Genomic DNA, 21,520 nt, shown 5'->3' with positions numbered 1-21,520 from the left:
TGTTACCACCGAGTATATGTATTTGAATACCTCAAGACATTAAAATGCTTAACTTAGTTTATTACCTGATAAGAACGAGCCTTCATAGACATTGTCATGTAAACATAGCAATGGTACCGTCAGCAATGCAAACATTTAATAGTTTGCTATTGCTTTCAATATTTGTTTTTTAGCTTATCGCTAGTAGATGAGCACGCAATTTAAATATAATTGTATTTGATGTCCAATTTAAATAATCCGATACATTGCTTAGAAAACAAAATGTGTTCAGGTAAGCAACTAAGAAAGACTAGAAACTGATTAGTTCCTAGTCTTCCCAGATTTCTCTTAATAGACAGACACATAAAACTAACGTACCAAGAATTGAGTTTTAAGAGTATTACTGGAATATCGATTACCGGTGGTAAAGCAAGATCGAGATCGCACGGGTAAGTATTACAGTCCTCTTTTTCTAGGCAAGGACATTAATGTTTTGCAATTCATGGATTTCAGCTGTATAACTGCACAATCGTATTTATTTATTTATACTTTATGCACAAAACAACACTTGTACACAGGCGGACTTAATGCCATGGGTATTCTCTTCCAGTCGACCATAGGGTGGTGCAGAGATAATGCACGGTAGGCGCATTAACAAAAGAATAACAAACAACAACAAAACAAAACAAACAAAAAACCAACCCCAAACAAAAATCTTCCTTAAAATAACATCTCAGTATTATAGAATACACATACTACAATTTATAAATATATGTATATATAATAATAATAATAATATTTAGAGTTAGCATTTATATCGTGTTATGTACATTGAATTTTAACTGTGAACTTCAAAGCTAAAGGTCTTTTTCAAAACGCTCGAATGCCAAAAAAGTATATTTTAATACAGTCAATTAACAAGTAATAAAAAAGGTTTTACAAAATGAATCAAGTATGTTTTTTTTTTTAACCTATGCTGATAGCCTTGAGAGGCTATTTCAGCTTCGCCCTAACAGGTGGGTGAGCTCACGGGGCTCAAACCGGAGTGTTGCTAAGAGCAGTGCTTCGCAGAATCTACCACCGGATCGGAAACGCGATCCACTGAGAAGATCCGGCGAGAAACTCAGTGGGCTGTGTCTGTGGGTTATATGTTTCCAGGATTATTGAAATCTATTGCGACTACTTATTTTTATTAAATCGATGTAGTTAAGTGATCCAGTTCGCCGCACCCTGTCCTTTAAGCCATAACGCATGACTGCTTCGCAGCAAGTGTTATGAGTACACGCAGCTTACAACATGTTACAAATATATGAATGTTGATTATATTTGGAGGACGCAGAGGGCTACGTTTAAAACACCGAGCCAATCATCTTGTATCTTTGTAGATAACATCTTTATTTTATTTTATATAAAACACCACATGATTTTCATCAATAAAACATCTGAGGTGTATTGAAGAATCTATATATTAATACGTAAAGCAAAAACTTTGTACCCCTTTTTACGAAAATTGGGCGGACGGAGGAGTATGAAATTTCCCACACATATCACTACGTAGTATAAAAGAAAGTCGCTTTCTCTGTCCCTATATCCCTATGTATGCTTAAATCTTTAAAACTACGCAACGTATTTTGATTCGGTTTTTTTTCAATAGATAAAGTGATTGAAGAGTAAGGTTTACATGTATAATAACATCCATTAAATAGTGGAGAAATCAATAATAAATTACAGTTTTCGAAGCGAAGCGAGGGCGGGTCGCTAGTATAGAATATAGAGGAGTGCATTGTTAATATTTTTTTAAATTATGCATGAAACATACATTAAATCAATAAATAAACAAAACAGTACACACACTACCACGTATTTGACACACACACGTATACTATTTGTTTATTGTCAAACTTTTCTTATTGCAAAGTCTGTGGTCAAATTGAGAATAGATTAATATTGTTTGTCTTTAATATTATTTGTCTATAGTGTAATTTCGGCGAAATCTGAGATTATATTATAAAAGTATAATAGTGTACAAACTTATAATTTCAATTAATTATAGTCGAATTTCGACTACCGAGGGTGGTCCCCTAATGAAATTCACATAGTTTTTTTTTTCCTGTTAAGCTGGTAGCCTAGAGAGGCTATTCCAACGGAACCTTAACTAGTAGGTGAGCTCACGGGGCTCAAACCTGACGAAAATGCTAACACGAACCCTAACGAACGAACTTCGCAGAATCTACCGCCGGATCGGAAACGCGACCCACTGAGAAGATCCGGCGAGAAACTCAGTGGGCTGTGTCTGAGAGTTAATTTACTCGTCGAGCCCTTCGTCGCAAGCGACGGGTTCGACGAGAACGGTGACCGGTGCTTGAAGTACCTAGAAGCACCGTTAGTGGATCGGGAGGATCCGAGATGACGTGTTTTGGGCGACGTCGACTGCTTTCCATTTTTTCCGCAGGATCGGGAATGCAGTTACCGGCGGCCACGATGAGAGGGTTCTCGTGTCGTGCCGCTTTATCGAAGTGGCGCATCGACACCGACTGTAGATACTTACTGATGGACTCTAAGTCCAGGTCGTCATGGAGGTATTCACATACACATAGCAACAACCCAACAAAGTGCACACACATACGTAGACATTTCCTTGTTGTAAACGTGAAAATCTCGGCATGCACGTATATATTATAATGTAATCAGTTAAATAAACGTAACGATTCTAATACATCGTATTATAAAAGCGCATGGAAAGCGGCCGGCGCGATATCGGTCACGGCTCGAGTAGCGCAATGCAATCGTTCTCGAATGTTATAAAGCGGATTCGACTGACGATGATTCTATAATTTAGTCTAGTCATTCAGTAATGTTAAAAGTGAACAGTGAAATAACTGGGAACAAATTACAATTCTTTTTTTATAATGCTTAGATGGGTGGACGAGCTCACAGCAAACCTGGTCGTTAAGTAGTTACTGTAGCCCATAGACATCTACAACGTAAATGCACCACCCACCTTGAGGTATAAGTTCTACGGTCTTAGTATAATTACAACGGCTGCCCCACCCTTCAAATCGAAACGCATTACTGCTTCACGGCAGAAATAGACAGGGCGGTGGTACTTACCCGTGCGGACTCACAAGAGGTCCTACCATAAGTAACAAGAGGTCCTACCACCAGTAAACAAGAGGTCCTACCTCCAGTAAACAAGAGGTCCTACCACCAGTAAACAAGAGGTCCTAGCACCAGTAAATAAACCTGTGATATGGATACCAGAGACTGACATACTGAACAGCAGAGTTCATCCATATTATCTGGTACCGCTGCGTTCATCGACAGTGCGTTTCCAACTGTTCCAAAGATCTTTTCCGCCACGTACCATCCGGCTTTGGAGGAAACTCCCCTCTACAGTGTTTCACGATCGCTTTGACATGTCCTTCTTCAAACGAGGCTTGTGGAGAGTACTTAATGGTAGGCAGCGGCTTGGCTCTGCCCCTGGCATTGCTGACGTCCATGAGCGACGGTAGCCACTTACCATCAGGTGGGCCGTATGCTCCTCTGCCTACAAAGGCAATAAAAAAACTGACTATATAAATAATAAACACCCAGACAGTTGGTGGGTAGCGCATTTACATTGTAGATGTCTATGGACTCCAGTAACCACTTAACACCAGATGGTCTGTGAGCTCGTCCATCCATCTAAGCAATAAAAAAAACAAAGTTCAAACAAACCTGTTCATCACACGAATGTTTACCGGATGTAGGAATCGACCCCACGACCCTCGGTGCAACAGTGGAGGTCACAACTACAGCACCACAGAATCAATCGTAATATCAAAGGCATTTTTTTAACTCTAACTACAATCAGTAGATGGTTTTATAATATGATATTATCTTCGATCGAACGCGGTGATAATTAAATTCACGATCGCCTCACCTGATACCTTCGTGTTACTGTTGTGATCGAAATCCTGAATAGACCATTGAACTTTGAAGGTTTGACAAAAATGATAAAAATATAATATTATTATCTTATACACATATATAGTGCAAGGGTAAAACTATTTTCTTTATTGTTTGGGAGCATTGACGGGCTTAAATGTTGTCAATAAAAACGGTTTTTGAAACAGATCCCTTTGCGTGTTTATTTGTCAAAAATTTAAAAATATAATTTACCTAATTCACAAAATTAATAAATGAAAATTGATCTTGGGGTGTTTATGGTTATGGTCGAAATTTGAAAACTAGTAACAAATAAATAAATTAATTAGTGGATACGGTATGCGAATATTGACCTTAAATTACGCCTACTTGCCTGTCGTTTGTCCGCAGAGACTTTGTTCTCGTCTATTTAATCTGACTAGAGGTAGGGTAGGACAAACCCGCACAGGCGGGTACCCCAATTAACCACCTACTTCTGTCGCGAATCCCAATTTTGTTTCAGATACTCAGCGGTGTTCACGATGTTGTGTGGTTCATTTTATTTTTGGGTTAGCCAATAAAAAATGCCTTAACAAGGCCCGAGCTTAAATCTATTGTACGGTTTTTTGGTTTAATTTTTCTTTTACAACGCTAGTACACCCATTCGTCTCACGATTAACATCAGATTGTCATGACATGTATTAATTAATTCCATGGTATAAACCAGCTTCGGAAATAAACAATCGATTAATGACTCCGTAATTAATATAATATTGAGTAATCCAATAAAATAAAGAAGCTAGTTAAAACGTATTGCATAAAACTGTGTTTGTAAAAAAAAATCAGTTTCCGAAAATAGTTCATCTGTTGATGTGTTCTGGATCATGTCACGTTGCACGCACGCAACGGACCCGACGAAAATCAGGTGAATACGCGCGACATACATACAACAACAACAAAAATACATAATTACTTTGCTAATAATAATGATAGGCATTTGACAAATCGCTAACTAGTTCAGTGATTGTCAAAGTTTCTTTTGATTTTACTCATTAACGGTTTGTAATATTAATAACTTTATCATCTGCCTAGTCTCATGTTGATCTTACACCCGTGGTAGGACAAGTAGCCACGAGATTTGTGGAGAGTACTTAGCGGTAGGCAGTGGCTTGGCTCTGCCCGTGGCATTGCTGAAGTCCATGGGCGACGGTAATCTTTTACAATTAGGTTGGGCAAGGGCAATAAAAAAATAAACAAAAATTTTACATGCGCTATACCTTACCGCTATAGCGAATTTGTTTGCTGCCGATACCTTAAGGTGAACGACGGCTACATTCATGTTGAGGCATCTATGGGCTTTAGTAACCACCCATTAAAAGTAAGACCTGGACTCGGCTGCCCGTCTACTTTATTCAAGAAACTAGTACATTTAACTACATTCGTACGGTTATCACTGGTTACGGAGTGTGATAGTGAAAAAAAAAACACACATGCAATTAACAGGCGACTGTATGCAGAGTGGCATCAAACCGAAACGCGTTACTGCTTCACGGCAGAAATAGGCAAGGCGGTGGTACCTACCCATGCGGACTCGCCATACGTCCTACCACCAGTAATTACGCAAATTATAATTTTGCGGGTTTGCTTTTTATAACACGATGTTATTCCTTCACCGTGGAAGTCAATCGCGAGCATTTTTTAAGTAAGTATTTCATTAGCAAAATTGGTACTTGCCAACGGGATTCGAACACTGATCCATCGCTACATACGAATGCACCGGATGTCTTATCCTTTAGGCCACGACGACACCTAAAGATACTAAAATGCAAGTGCGTGGAAGCTAAGATATCGGTGAACGTCAATCTCAAATTAGCGCTGCATTCAATTTGGCAATTTCGATAATAAGGACTATTCTTAAGGCAGAAAATTGAGAATATAGAAGAGACTAATTGATCTGAAATGTAAATATAAATTTTATTTGTTTTTATATTATTATGTATATTCGTTTATTTAAACATTATAAAAAACATAATTTTAATGGTAAAATAACTGATCAATTTTATAGCTATCTTCCCTTCCCTTAACCCTATTATTTACACGATGAGATTAACCTCGTTTAACGCTGTTTCATATTACATTCTATGTACTTTGACGGAACATATATCCCGCCGCGTTAAGCGGGTTTTTACTGTAATCATTACTGTAATTCATGATTAAAAGCGCAAGATTAAACCACAACAGTAGTTTTCATTAGGCATAAGTGATGAAAGAGCACAAATTTTTTTGTTGTTACACTTTAATATTAACATTATATTATAATTATAGGAATCAACAACAATAACAAAAATATGAACTGTTATTGTCTAAACACGACCTTACCCATGAAATAAATTTTGTTATATTAGCACGTTCACTTTTGTCACAAGATACAAACATATATGCACTAAAATAATGGATGCTGTTCCATGTTTCAAACCGGACGGTATTCCTGCTTACGACAGTAGATGCTTGTTGGGTACATTGAAAAGTGAGTGCCCTTATTGTTTTCCTACCTGCTACTGCTAGAACCTCATAGGGTTATACTAGCTTCACCGTATTTGTAGACGACCTCGCGAGGCTCCAACTGCGAGACTACTAACATCTGCCCTAGCAAGAGAAGTGCTTCGCTAAGTTTACTACCGGATCGCGACCCGTCGAGAAACTCAGTGGGCTGTGTCTGTGGGTTAAATTGCACGACGAACCCTTCGTTGCATTCGGCGGTTTCAACCGATGCACGGATTGCCTAAAAGCACTCAGAGTCGATCGGGACGATCCGAAATGACGTGATGAGTGCTCACAATAACGCATAGTCAATAAAATTTGTATAATCTGTCGGATTTTTTTTTTGTTTACAAACTCACCTAACAGGCTCCTGCGGTTTATCCGGGTTAACTTTCACGGTGTTCGCATTCTTGAATACGTCCAGCTCGGCTAGTTTAGCGGCCGCCTCCTGAGCCCCTTTGAAGTTCGGAATTCTGTTGTAGACTGGGCGCGGGAACACTGCCAGCCCGTTTGTTTCGAGGTGACGCCATACTTTGACGCGATACGATTGCTTGGTTACCTCTTCGGGCAGCGGCTTTTTGGCTAGAAAATTTTTTTTAACTTTACAAGAAATCATTTATTTTTTATTGCTTAGATAGGTGGACGAGCTCACAGCCCACCTGGTGTTGTGGTGATTGGAACCCATACACATCTACGACGTAAATGCGCCACCCACCTTGAGATATCAGTTCTAAGGTCTGAGTATAGTTACAACGGCTACCCCTCCCTTCAAACCGAAACGCATTACTGCTTCACGGCAGAAATAGGCAGGTTGGTGGTACCTGCCTATTTACACCTGCTGATAATTTTGCGGATTTGATTTTTATTACACGATGTTATTCCTTCACCGTGGAAGTCAATCGTGAATATTTGTTGAGTACGTATTTCATTAGAAAAATTGGTACCCGCCTGCGGGATTCGAACACCGGTACATCGCTCAACACGAATGCGCCGGACGTCTTATCCTTTACTGTCGCTTTTTGGGACCCCTCGCGACAACATCAGGTCAATAATGCCAGCTCAGGAATATAGCTGGCCTTCACTGTTGTTACGAAACCGAACTGCATAAATAAAATACGGCTCGTTTTTTTTTTTTTATATATTTTGTTTGACATCACGTCAAAATCGATTTTGATGAAATTTATATACGAGTCGTATCTTCCTGAGGTAGTCGTATACTCAATCAAAGCACAATCATTCACAACTACTACGATTAACTAACACAGCTATTGGATTAAATGATTACTGAAGAAGCGGTCTAGCATCTGCGTGTTCAAAATGGCACAGTAAAGGAGGCTCATTCAGAATTAACAACGTATTTTTAAATTACACATGTCCGATATTGCCATATCAGTTATTTTATTGCACGAGTTTTAACCGACTTGAAAAAGGGAGATTCTTTATTCGGCGACCTTTAATGTGCGTCACCTCAAAGGTTGATCACGTGATCAAAAAGACCCAGGGTATGAAAGTAAAATATAAAGCCGATTTCAGACTACACTATAATATAATAGCATATAGTATACAGCTCATAGCGCAACAATATCGCACACCATACATTGTTATGGACACGTTCACACTGTACTGTACCTACTATATGACCCCGGTAACCGTACTCGTCGAACTCGACAAAGAGGTCGACGTGCAACCTAACCCATGCATCAGCCCGCCGAGTTTCTCGCCGGATCTTCTCAGCGGGTCGCGATTCCGATCCGGTAGTAGATTCATTCGCGAATCAATTGCTCTTGAGTTGTTAGGTCTCCTTCGGAGGCGCTCGGGCAGTTGTTAGCAAATCCCACCCCTCCTGGCTGAGCCTTTGCTCGCCCACCTTTCCTGATGAAACTGGAAAGGCCTTCGGGCCACCAGTAATCTTTCAATCATAAAAAAAACCTACTATATATTATCGGCTAGGTATAGGCTGCTATATTATATGGCACCTATAGTATAGCATAGTCTGAATTCAGCTTTATGTGAGGAGGGAGCGTCCTACAAAAAGTTTAAGTAGTGAAATTTCATTCAGATTCTGTAAAGTCATGGCTATTTAAAAGTGCCTGTACTGTATGTGCCTGTATACTTACTTGTAAAAAAGAACCTGATTTTAATTAAACGGGGCAGAATAGACTAATTTACAACGATTTACCTATAGAATCGTAGTGGTTACTGGCTTAAAGTACCGTAAGGATAATATAACATAACGTAAATAACGTAACGTGATTCTAATGAATGAAGATAATTGATTCGAGGCGTTTTATTTGGTATTAGTATCAAGTTTGATGTTTTTAATTAAACTTCAAGTCTATTCCGTTCAAATAGCTGAAAAGTTTTTTTTTTTTATGATATTTTTTTCAAATTTTAAACTTTAAGTGACTCTCATGTGTAGTTGTAAAAATGTTCCTTAAAATAAATTAGACTTTCACCTATCGATATAATACTTTTTTCTTTCATTGCAAACACCGGGAACGAACTCACAGCCCACCTGGCGTTCAATGGATCCCACAAATATCACAATGAGAATTTCACCACCCACATTGAGACATTAGTTCAAAATTTCAGTTCTATTGTACAACTACCCTACTTTTTTATTTTGGTTATTGCTTAGATGAATGGACGAGCCCACGGCCCGCCTAGTGGTTACCGAAGCACTGCTGCCGCCCATCTTGGGACATGGATTTTAAGACCTCCGCCGAACCTCAAAGTTATCGAATCCTCTCTTTCTCTTCGGACATCAGATAAGCCCACAATGTCCCACGGTAACTTGCTCAATTCTTCCTCGAGATCCACAATCTTCTCATCGGTCCGCAGTGTTCGCGAGTTATATGTTGCCAGGTCCAGTCGTCGTTGTTTATAGTATTCGGATCTTTGCCGGAGATTCTAGCACCCCCTGTCCCGCCGTTACCTTGACCGCTACCGTAGCCAGGAATAGCGTCACTACCGTGGACTGGGGGCCGGTTTTTATTTTTGTCAGCCATGTTGGGGGGGTTTGCCGTAACCACCACGCTTGGCATGCGGGTTGACGATCGCAATGTGCTCTCATAATACTAGGAGAACGCTGCTGCCTATTTTCTGGATAATCCCTTACTCGCCTCTTACGACACCCACGAAAGGAGAAGGGGAGGGAGAATGTATTATTCTTATTTGAGGACGACAACACACGGCACGTGATAATAGTATCTCACTAAAATGTCAGTAATATAAGAACGGGCATAATAAAACTGTATTTGTGGCATTTGCCAAAAGAAATGAAAAACAACTTGACTGTTAAATTGATATACACAAACAGGCCCGTCAACTTCAGTAACATTAAATTTTATTTGAAGTATAAAACAAAGAGCACACTAACCTGAATATACTTCAAACGTTCAAGGCAAGGTGAAGTTGATTTTATACACATATATGTAAACTCACCTGTGTACATAGACACAAACAACATATCTGTATTAATTTAGTAGATAATGTGAGTTAAATGTGGCAATTCAAGTTATGTAATTAAAAAAATATTTGTCTCATAATTTTTGATGTTTCATCTCTTTCCTCAAATCCTCAATCCAAAAAGTGATTATCCCAGATCATATTCTACATTAGAGGAGAAGCAAACATGGATCCTTTAAAGATACTACTATCTATTGCCATAATGATTTTTAATTCCAATTTTAAGCAGTTTGTTATGAAGAAATTCTGATAAGGAAGGTGGAACAATAGTGCTACATTTTCCAAACTATTCCTGTTATCCACGTGTGCATCACATTGGGCTCAAGACTTTTTTTAAACCAATTTTTTCAACACATGATTATAGAATTAGATTAGTCTTTAGATCATAGATATCAAAGAGAAAAAGATTCTAATTCTTGCCCTATTGTATCTATGCTTATACATTGTTAGAGAATAAAATCTGATAGTATCACACCAGGTTAGCTTAATATATACCAATAGAAAAAGACACTAAATTAAACTGAATTAATACAACTATCGTTTTAAATATATACAGGTGCCTTTACAAGAATTATGTGGGTGTCTTGTAACTGTTGGCATAAGAGCCATGACCTATGTCTTTTCATTCATTTCACCCACTCAGCTATTAACATTATAAGATGACTTTAAGAAGTAGTAATAAAATTAATGTATATAAATCCAGCCAATGGCCATAATAAAATTGTTAATAATACTTTTTTCAATTATAATATTGTCATCACTCCTTTTACTGTGTTTCAATTTTTATGTTAATTTGACGTCTTGAAGTTAGTAATTTTTTTGTTGAAATTAAGATATTGTTTAGATGATATATGTGAAGCAAATAAAAGTATTAAAAGGAAACAAGATGTTTATTGGGAAGAGAAATTTATTTTATGATAAAACAAAAATTGATATAAATGAGGCAATGGATGGAACGGGCATAGGATGTTGAACTTAAATTTCAATACATTTTATTAATTACAAATATAAGAAGATAATTTATACACCCTACTACTATATGCAATGTTTTATGAATATAAACATTTATTTTAATTGATATTTTTAGTCCATAATCACGGGCTGTACTGAATTTATATCTTAACATCTGAATAAAGTCAATCAGATAAAGAAGAACAATAAAGAAATTTTATGTAACTGGAAAAGTATATATTTAAATTTAGTTGACTGAGGTTTTTTTGCCAAAAATCGAGCCACAAGCCAGTCGAACCATACGAACCAGCTTATTGCGAGTGATCACTGTTGCTCATGGTTTTGAGCAATTACAGAGACACAGATGAACCACAGCATACTGTAATTATCAACCAGTTTTAGAAATGCATCATTTATATGTCACTGAATTACCTACTTTTTAAAAACATTCTAAAAGCCCTTTTTCAGTTGTTCTGGGCATTTCATTGATGTAAATATTTTTCTCAAAAGTAGTAGTAGTAGTAACCATCGCATATTTCATTTAATTTCCTTTTAGAATTATTTTAAGAAGGTAGAACTTGAGAGGGTAGAATGAAAATAAGAAAAATAATGAAGAAATTAATACATATTATTTCAACATTTAGACTGTAGACCTTCAAATGATGATTCAATGCACATAGAAAATATTATGATCTCATACCTAACATTTAAGTCACATCAAGGTTGTTAAAATTAACATGAAAAAAATGCTTTCTTAAATATGTCGGCCAAATATTTTTACTAGCCATAAATAATTTGTTACAATTGCCTAATAAATGAATTTTTTTGTTGTGTATAGGCGGGCTAATACATGAGTCATTTTTCACACTCCAATTAATCTACCCACAGTATCAATAATTCCGAGCAAAGGAAACTTATCAAATCGCAACAAACGATGCATGAAACTCTTAACAAAGTGAAAATACTACAATTCGCAATTAATTACAAATGTTTTTCCGACAGCCGCTTATGGCTTTATCATCTATTTTTAATTCAGATTTCGTGTGGGTATTTAGAAATACACGTGCACGATTAAAATAAAGTAACGGATGCAATATTCTATGAAAATGTCAAGCCGATTTTTCCTACACTTCCTAAAGAAAAAAAGCTAAAAGCAATATTGTTTCTATTATTTATTGGTAACAAATATGGAACTTACTGTTATCCACGGCTGTCGGCGTACCGTCTCCGTTCTGCATTTTAGCTATTTCGGCCATTTAGAGGTGCAAGATTTAATTTCAATGATCTAAATGAAAATCATCAAAATTATTTAGAAAATAGAATCTTTGCCGGACAGTCCCGTCACACACAAAAATAGAACGCGAATAAAAAACAAATGTCGACAACATATAGATATGAAAATAGAGATGCTATAACGCTATTCGATACTATTAAATGAAAATCGCACACCTAGTTGTCAAATTAATTTGCATTTTACTATTGAATTGTTTAATCGTACGGTAAAATGTCTAAAAATGAACAATCGTTAGAGAAATTTCTAATACTTTCGTTGAAAGGTTTTAAAAACAGAAAATTAACTACTTTCTTGACTAATCGACTAAAGCTTTTAATCCCGCGAGTTGCCAACATTTAAATAGTACTTTGTGCAAATAATAAAACACAATATTGGCGGCTTCCTTTAAAATGCAAATCGCAATCACTACCTAATGAGAAAGTATATTTTATTTAGAGTAGATCAGACGACAAAGTTTTTTGCATTTTGTATCGATATATTTTAGGGGTATTTGAATTTCGTAAGAATTTTGTTTTGATCGAAGTTAAAATAGACAATACTTGTCACACATTTTCGTTATAGGATCATCATTATAGGTCATGACTAGGATCGGTTATGGCCATTGCATTTCTGACGTGCTGAGGTGATGGTAATCACTCATAATCAGATGGGCCATATGCTCATATCCATCGTCTACAGCAGATACGGTTTGAATAATAATCGGTTTCGTTCAATAATAATTTGCAGTTGGCGGGTTATAAATGACAATACATAGACATTTACGGTTATTATTCTGTAAAATGACTTAATATAAATCGCTAAAACATGTTGTGGTCATCGGATAAAATAAGTTTGCGGAACGTTTAGCTCACGGTAGTTTGTGATCATTGCTCTTGAGCATCTACGATGTAAGTGTCACAATTTAATATCATGAAAATAGACTTTAATTATATAGTTGTCTTATTTTAATTTATCGCGATATACTATAGCTTTTTTTTACTAGCCTGTGTAGCGTTATTTACCGAACCAAATAAGTTCACACTGGTTTTTAACACTCCTCCAACATGATAGTACGTCCAGACTTCCCGGATAACTAACTCCACTAGTAAAAATATCGAACTCCGTTTCTTTCGGTACACAAATATTGAAGCAAGACTTACCACATGCAAAAGCAATCCCTTGAAACAAGATCTATTATTGAAGTGAACATTTCTAACAGATTTTTTTAATGTACGAGTGATAAGGCATGTTGATCTACTTTCTCATTTTTTCTTTCAGTGCCTACGAGATATTTTTTTGTAATGCCATTGTTACATCAGACTTTATAAAATATTCTATTCTATAATAAAAAAAAATTATTTTATTACATAAAAAATGAAATTAAGTGAAAAGAAATTAAGTCAATCTATCTGCATTTGTAATCATTAGGAATAATATATATTATAAAAATGAATTGCTGTTCGTTAGTTTCGCTAAAACTCGAGAACGACTGGACCGATTTGGCTAATTTTGGTCTTGAATTATTTGTGGAAGTCCAGAGAAGGTTTAAAAGGTAGATAAATATGAAAAATGCTCCGAGTAAAATAAAAATAACAATTTTGTTTTTCCTTTGATGGGTCCCTTGTCGGACGGATTCCTTTTGTTTGTTTTAAGTTTATTTTATACAAAAGTTTAGGTATTTTATTTATCGATTGAGGCACTACGAAGTCTGCCGGGTCAGCTAGTTATAACGCCTCAGATAAATGGTGGCTATTTACAGAGACTAGTGTTTGTTTTTTTGGAAAAGCCGCGTTTACTGATTTTGTTTGATTTTGATAAACTTGTGTATTTTCATAAATTATGTCAAACGGTTTATAAGGCACAGCTATTAAATTCGTGTAAACCTGAAGAAATACTGCGACTTACTGCGTTAATAAATACAATAATTTACGTAGCTTTCTCTCCGCGTTCAGAATGAATGTAAGAAATGAATTATTAATATAAGGTTATGACAAAAAAACGCAATTGTGTTTTATAATTTTAATAAAGCGTAATATTCATTATGCTGTTTTTTAAACATAGCATACACTTGTTTGTTACTGTACTGTTTTTTAATAAAAAAGTCATCTAACAGTTTGGGACATGTGTAGTGGAGTTAGCATTAGTTCGAAAGCCGCGTCTTTTAGGTTGGCACCACGTAGATTAGCTTCATGGAGGTCACTGCCCGACAGATCGCAACACTGAAATAAAATCTAATTTTAATCGGGTCAATCTAAAATTATTTTCTAAATACACATACACTATACTTACAAACTTTTTTTTAAATTGTTACACATTCTAACATTATTTTTATTTATGAAAACTTACGAATTTGGGGTATAATATAGAAATTGCGATTGCATTCCGTAGAACTTTGGAAATTTAGTCTATTCAGGTATTTTGCATCAGATTGTCAGGTACCTAAAAATTCTCGCAGTGAATTGTACATACAGTTCGCAGATAAATTTATAATTGTGCTTGGGTTATGGGCATTGGTGCGTACGTAATAAGGACAAAACAGACCTTATATTCCATTTTTAGGGGTTTGCGTTTATCGCTTGGAATTATCTTACAGAATCCATTTTAAATTACTCGTCACCATTCTACCAAAGATCCCTTACTACCTTTCTCACTTTATCATTAATTATTTATTAAGCCGCATACGTACAAGTTGATAAAGTCGTTACGAGTTTTTCATTAGATTTAACAATTTTATTTCGTTGTCAACTGGCGCAATAGTCGGTCTTGTCAGTAAATTAGATACAGCCAGACAATGATAATTCCGGATTACCCATGTTTCATTCGAACAACGAATTCATCATCATCATCAGCCTTTATCTGCCCACTGCTGGACATAGGCCTTCCCCAATGCCTTCCACATAATGCGGTCCTCCGCCTTACGCATCCAACGACTTCCCGCCGTGCGCACTAAGTCGTCAGTCCACCTGGTTGGAGGACGCCCCACGCTCCTTATACCCATCCGTGGCCTCCATTCGAGGACTTTCCTCCCCCACCTGGCGTCGCTGGCTCGACAGATGTGACCGGCCCATTGCCACTTCAGCCTGCTAACATTGAGAGCTATGTCGTCGACTTTGGTTCTCCGTCGAATTTCTTCGTTCCGGATTTTGTCCCTTAGAGAAATACCTAGCATAGCTCTCTCCATCGCCCGCTGTGCGACTCTTAACTTATGGGCCAGCCCTGCCGTCAGTGTCCAGGTTTCCGCGCCGTAGGTCATAGCGAGGAGAATGCACTGGTTAAAGACTTTTGTCTTCAGGCATTGAGGAATTTGTGAGGTGAGGATTGCACGGAACAAGCAAGTTGATAAAGTCGTTACGAGTTTTTCATTAGATTTAACAATTTTATTTCGTTATCAACTGGCGCAATAGTCGGTCTTGTCAGTAAATCAGATACAGCCAGACAATGATAATTCCGGGTTATCCATGTTTCATTCGAACAACGAATTAAATAATAGAAAAATTCAAATCCCGGAATATCATCAAAAATAAATAAATTAATGAGTACTTTAGTAACTGTGAAAGAATAATAACAAAATGACGAATCGTAAAACTTATCTTATCATATCATAAACAATCTTAGATGCTTCCTACATCTTGTATTAATTAAGATAAGCAATAAAAAAGGCAGTGCTGAATATTTAAAAAAAAAATAGTCGTTTGGTATGGAAATGTTTGCCTTCGTCATTATTGGGAGGGGAAAAGAACAATACGTATGTATGTACGGACAAAACGAAACCCGTGTTTCCTTATATTGGTTTCAATAACATTCAACTCGACACGGCAGACTAGCTAACGACGTTTTTTTTTTTTTTTTTCGTCTTCGTTGTGTGGAAAAAATACAAGTACTATAAAAATTCAGGTCATGGATTTTTATTTAATCTTAGTTTCCCAAAATAGACTTACTGGAGAAGCTACTTCACTATTTTGCGTCACGGAATATCGGTAGCGTGGCCGAGCGGTCTAAGGCGCTGGTTTAAGGCACCAGTCTCTTCGGAGGCGTGGGTTCGAATCCCACCGCTGCCAATTTTTTTTTTATTTGCCCCAAAATATTACATAAATATTACTCAATCTAATTATACTGTTGTATTTTAAAAATATATATGCTTATTCGCAAGGCTGCTCAAGATAAATAAATTGTTTATTACATAAGTTGACCTTTTCCATGGAGTTCTCGGAACGCCTTATGGTGACCGGTAAAATCGAGGGAAAAAGGCCAAGGGGTAGAGATCCCAAACGATGGTCGGACCAAATAGTGGATGAACTAAAAATACCTGTCAGCGACGCCCTCCATTAAGCTACAGAACGGGATCGATGGAGACAGCTAGTTGACGGAATCAAACGGAGTCACGATCCTCAGCAATGAGCGACCGATTGAAGAGAGTATAGAAGTGCAATTATTACATTACAGGTACAAAAATAAATAAATTAAAACATTCATTCATTTGGAATTATTGTTACTCTTCTTTTTGAAGATCAGAAAATCTTTTAACATCATACATTCACATTCTCCTTACTAGTTTTTGCTATGGATAGGTGAACTCATGGCCTAATATTAAGGGGTTTGGAAGCCTATGAACCTCGCTACGTGAATGCTGCACTCCTCTTTGAGACACGGGGCGGTAGTCTCAAGCCGAAACGGAGGACTGCTTAGCAACAGAAATATGATGGAACAAAAAGTACCTCCAGATCTGCACCGGCGAGCACAGCCGTCCTCAGATCGCAGTTTTGTAAGTTGGCGTTCTTTAGTGTTGCCACTCTCAAATTAACCCCCGACATATTACTGCCTTCTAGATTTGCTCCTGAAAATTATTTTCTCTTTTAACCAACCAATTTGGATCACTTCATTGTTTGTTAGTGACCCAAAATACTGTACTAGCATTGCGCATTCAATTAGAGAAGATCTTTGTTACACTACTATTGAGGACTTCACTTAAACTTTGTTTGGAGAAAGAAGTCAAAGCGCTCAAGAAACACAGAGTTCATTCCAAAGTACGTTGGATCAATTTGACGTACACTGTCAAATTGATCTCTGTGGATCATCACAAATAATTTATCCCAGATCCTCTAATTTTTGGTTAAATAAAATATAGACTCATAATTCAAAAACAATTCAACAAAGACGATACGCTTTCGTAAAATTTTCCATCTTATTGTAAAGAATTGGAGTGCTACCAAAAAATAATATTGTACCTACATGTTTTTTTATTTTTATTAATACTATTTTGCTAGTTATTTGGTACTAGTGATGGTTATTCAACGTAAATAAATATGATGTCTTGGTTGCTCTTTCCCTCAAAACAAGACTTGTATTCACCAATATATTATTATTAATTTCATAGCTATCAAATAATAGCCATTATCTATATTAGTATTGGCTTAGCTAAATACCAATGTGGCCACTGGCATGCCACTGTATGGCAATACAGTGTATAAATGCACATACCACTCTAATTAGAATTGAATGTACCTTTAAGATTAACGCCTTCCATCAGTGCTTTGTTACCGTGAGGATCATCCATATTGCAACCTTTTAAATTAGCACCTGTAAATAAGCTCAAATATCTCATTAAAAATTTTATACTAATATTAAACAGAATGTGACTATGGAATTGTGGGAAATTTTCGAAGAAACTTGCCTAATGTTTTCTGAGTGCTATGACATTTTCTCCATTAAATGAGGTTTAAGTACTCAGCGGTAGGCAGTGGCTTTGTCCCAAGTTTTGCTTAAGTCCATGAGGGTCAGTGATCACTCGACATATTCGGTGCCTGTGTACAGTAAGTACATTTAAAGTTTTATTTATTTATTGTAACTATTATTATACGCCTTTTTTTCGTATCTTCATGTATTTAGGTACTATATTTTCTTTTAAATCTTTCTCTATGTTTTATATTGTAAATTCTTTTTATACGGACCTTCCATGTTAGCACATAAAGCTTTAACTCCAAGAAGCTGGGCACCTTCTAAATTAGCATGCGACAAGTCCGCCCTTTCCAGACAGCAGTAAGACAGATTAGCACCACTCAAATTGCACCGAGATAAGAAGGCATACTGAAAAAAAAAATTGCACTATTTTCAATTGTTTTTTTATTTATTGCTTAGATGGGTGGACGAGTTCACAGCCCGCCTGATGTTAAGTGGTGACTGGAGCACATAGACATCCACAACGTAAATGCGCCACTCACCTTGAGATATAAGTTCTAAGGTCTCAAGTATAGTTACAGCGGCTGCCCCACCCTTCAAACCGAAACGCATTACTGCTTCACGGCAGAAATAGGCAGAGTGGTGGTACCCACCCGCGCGGACTCACAAGAGGTTCTACCACCAGTAATTACGCAAATTATAATTTTGCGGGTTTAATTTTTATTACACGATGTTATTCCTTCACCGTGGAAATCAATCGTGAACACTTCTTGAGCACGTATTTCATAAGAAAAATTGGTACCCGCCTGAGAGTCGAACACCGGTGCATCGCTCAACATGAATGCACCGGACGTCTTATCTGTTAGGACACGACGACTTCAGAGTTTATTTTTGGCATACAGGCATGCACCTGATGGTGTCTCACTCATTCATGTCAGCAACGCCAGAGATACAGCTAACCTGCTAACTACTCTTTTTTCAATCTAGGAATATTTGACGTCCATAAATATTAAGTTAATTGGTTAATAACTAACTGGTCTTACCTTAAAATTAATAAATCTCAAATCTAATCTATTCAGGTCAGCTCCGGCTAAGTTCACTCCTTGAAACCTCAGCTCAATAGATGTGGATGTTTTTATCAGAGCTCGGACAACATCCATTCTTGTTAAGGCATGATTACTATCATATGATTTAGAATCTTCTATAATCTTTTGAATATGTGGAATCATTGAATCTATACCTGGAAAAATCAGATTAGATTTTTATTATTGACTAGCTTTTACTCGCGACTTCGTCTGCGTGTAATAGTTAGTTTGGCATAACCCTAAATTTTATCGGTCTCTTCATTTATGTAGAAAATTAAAATATTTTTTAATAATAGAATTTTAAGGAGCTATTTAAGGTACGACCGGTCCTGCGCTGCCTTGCTAAGGCTTGGAGGATGCCTATGTCCAGCAGTGGACGTCGATGGGCTGATAGGATAGGATTTAAGGTACGGTTTTTTCTTATCTTATCTTAGCGTGATTTTATACAGCCTATAGCCTCAATAAATGAGCTATCTAACACTGAAATAATTTTTTCAAATCAGACCAGTAGTTCCTGAGATTAGCATGTTCAAACAAATAAACTCTTCAGCTTTATCATACTAGTATAGATTGTTAATTTATACCAATCTTATTTATTATTAATTTTTAAAATTTACTAAATTCTTGGACAATAGTAAAATATCAGGCTTTGGTTTTGCTAACCATTATTTTGCATAAAGGCCAACCAGAGTGAAATAAGTATTTCAAAAAGCTACTAGTTTTTTAGTAATATTCTAAATTTTTTTTTATTACAGTGATCAGAACGCAATCTCACTACTCATCTAAGGGAAGTGGTTTCCAGATTTCATATATATATATCACAAGCTTAAGCAATTGACATAGTTTCAATTTTATTGTAAAAATAGTTGTACTACAATCAATATCAGTTTACTTGACAACTTTACTTGTTTTTTGAGTTACAAACATCATGTTTGGTCCAGAGATCTTGCTAATCAGATGGGATGAACATGGGTGAACTAGAGGGCTCAGCTATGATATGACAATGCTCTTATCACAGGCTTTAATCAGATTGGCAAGGATTGGAAGAGGGTGCTTATAGTGTAACATAAATATATGTGTATATAATGTAACTATGTAATTATATTTGAAACCATTGTATTGTTTGAAATTAGTCTCTTTGAGTATTAGTTTACCATAAAATACAGCCTCTTCTAGAACACCTCTAGGGTTTACATATTTATCTATTATAACTTCTCCATGTCTCAAATAGTTTAGAATAGGTTCAAAATACTCTGGGCTTCTATCTATTAAGTACGCTCCCCTCGAGTCTGTGGCACTTGGATTCATTAAATACATATTATTATCATCAGCAAACATTCTAGCCAGCATCGAAAGTGGCTCTTTAGACTGTAATGTTGAGCGAGAAGTAGTAAAATAACGTCCCCCCACATTTAGTGTTATCCAATCCGATACTTCGGAACACCTATTCAATGATAATTTTGCCAAGGAACTTTCAATAGTATCACAGCTTTTGCTATCGCCGCAGTTGACATACAGCTTCTCGTCGTCTCTTATAACTCGAACGTCAACAATCTCACAACCATTTTCAGTGAATAAGCGAAAATCTCCGCCTATTTCAAAAACATTTGATATTTCCAATTTAAAGGCTTCAAGCGTGTCTTCCACAACCAAAACTTTGCCATTCTGTTTCTTATGACTTAAGTAGACGAATGCACGTTTCATAATTACTTGAACGTTTTTTTATTGCGTTAATTAAAACGATTACAGTAAAATCAATATTTTGTCACATATTTTTTTCCAATATTTACTTGTCACAGGTGTCTTTCAAGTTATCAAAATACCTTTATGTCAAATGAGAAATGGCAACAAGAGTAAACTCCAAGCAATCGACTAAATTTTGAAATAAAATTAGTATTAGCCTTGTGTGTCCTATTTAAATATACCACGTTCAAAGAATCTTATATAAATTATTGGCATTTAAACTATGTACACTTCATATTTTTACATATATTCCTCTAAATTTAAATTATACATTTGTGGATTGTGACATAGTTACTGCCACCTGCTGGCATAGCAAATAACTATTAAGCTCTTTTCGTTTTCATCATATTTCGATAGATGACTCTAATGATCAGGTACTTTATGACAAAACAGTTGCACTCGCACTCGTGAAAGACTCAAACATGACTACAATAATAGGTAGGTTACCTACCTAACGTAATTTTTTACCGATTGGAGCGCTGGAGACCTCAGATACACGAGGGCGCTGCTGCTTCCGCAAAAAAGCTAACACTAGAATTAATTTCAGTTATTGATGATAGATTTATTGGAATATTTCAAGATGATTCCGTCATATATTTTTACACATGCACTTACCACCAGAGTAGATATTACCTTATTTTCTTCATCTCTGAAACATTAAAAACGTCAGGAACCGTCAAGAAACATCATCATCATCATCAGCCTGTGTCTCTCCACTGCTGGATGTAGGCCTCTCCCATAGTCCGCCACAATGAACGATCCTCCGCCTTCCGCATCCAATCTCTCCCAGCATATCGCCGCAAGTCATCGGTCCAACGGACAGGGGGACGCCCAACGCTGCGTTTACCGGTACGCGGTCTCCAGTCCAGAACACGTCTGCTCCATCGGCCATCGGTTC

General features: G+C 36.7%; 2 protein-coding genes and 1 non-coding gene across 4 annotated transcripts in view; 1 reads left to right on the top strand and 2 right to left on the bottom strand.

Moving 5' to 3' along the window:
* LOC101737527 (methenyltetrahydrofolate synthase domain-containing protein) overlaps nucleotides 1–12,253 on the bottom strand; it is a 29,830-nt gene extending 17,577 nt beyond the window's left edge. Inside the window, exons 1-2 of the mRNA XM_004922016.5 lie at nucleotides 12,044–12,253; nucleotides 6,786–7,008 (exon numbers count right to left, since the gene is read on the bottom strand). Coding sequence (XP_004922073.1) covers nucleotides 6,786–7,008; nucleotides 12,044–12,101 — 281 coding nt within the window. The 5' untranslated portion in view covers nucleotides 12,102–12,253. The remainder of the gene's footprint in view (nucleotides 1–6,785; nucleotides 7,009–12,043) is intronic.
* A 1,869-nt stretch (nucleotides 12,254–14,122) lies between these two features.
* Nucleotides 14,123–21,045, bottom strand: LOC101737281 (BTB/POZ domain-containing protein KCTD9). Of its 2 annotated transcripts, XM_004922014.5 has the most exons (6): nucleotides 20,034–21,045; nucleotides 18,838–19,034; nucleotides 18,067–18,202; nucleotides 17,621–17,695; nucleotides 16,834–16,952; nucleotides 14,123–14,337 (listed from the first exon to the last, which is right to left on the bottom strand). In XM_004922014.5, exons 1-6 carry the CDS (start codon nucleotides 20,581–20,583, stop codon nucleotides 14,221–14,223), a joined length of 1,194 nt encoding a protein of 397 aa, XP_004922071.1. In that variant the 5' UTR covers nucleotides 20,584–21,045; the 3' UTR covers nucleotides 14,123–14,220. The 2 variants fall into 2 exon arrangements, with proteins under 2 accessions (XP_004922071.1, XP_004922072.1); XM_004922015.5 differs by lacking the exon at nucleotides 17,621–17,695 and having other exon boundaries at nucleotides 20,034–20,738.
* TRNAL-AAG (transfer RNA leucine (anticodon AAG)) lies at nucleotides 16,095–16,176 on the top strand. Its single transcript has one exon. It is a non-coding gene; the product is annotated as a tRNA-Leu (tRNA).
* Nucleotides 21,046–21,520: the final 475 nt, after the last annotated feature.

The sequence above is a fragment of the Bombyx mori genome, chromosome 26, assembly GCF_030269925.1.
Source record: "Bombyx mori chromosome 26, ASM3026992v2".
Classification (NCBI taxonomy): Eukaryota; Metazoa; Arthropoda; class Insecta; order Lepidoptera; family Bombycidae; genus Bombyx; species Bombyx mori.
This window is presented reverse-complemented; position numbering and strand designations above follow the sequence as displayed.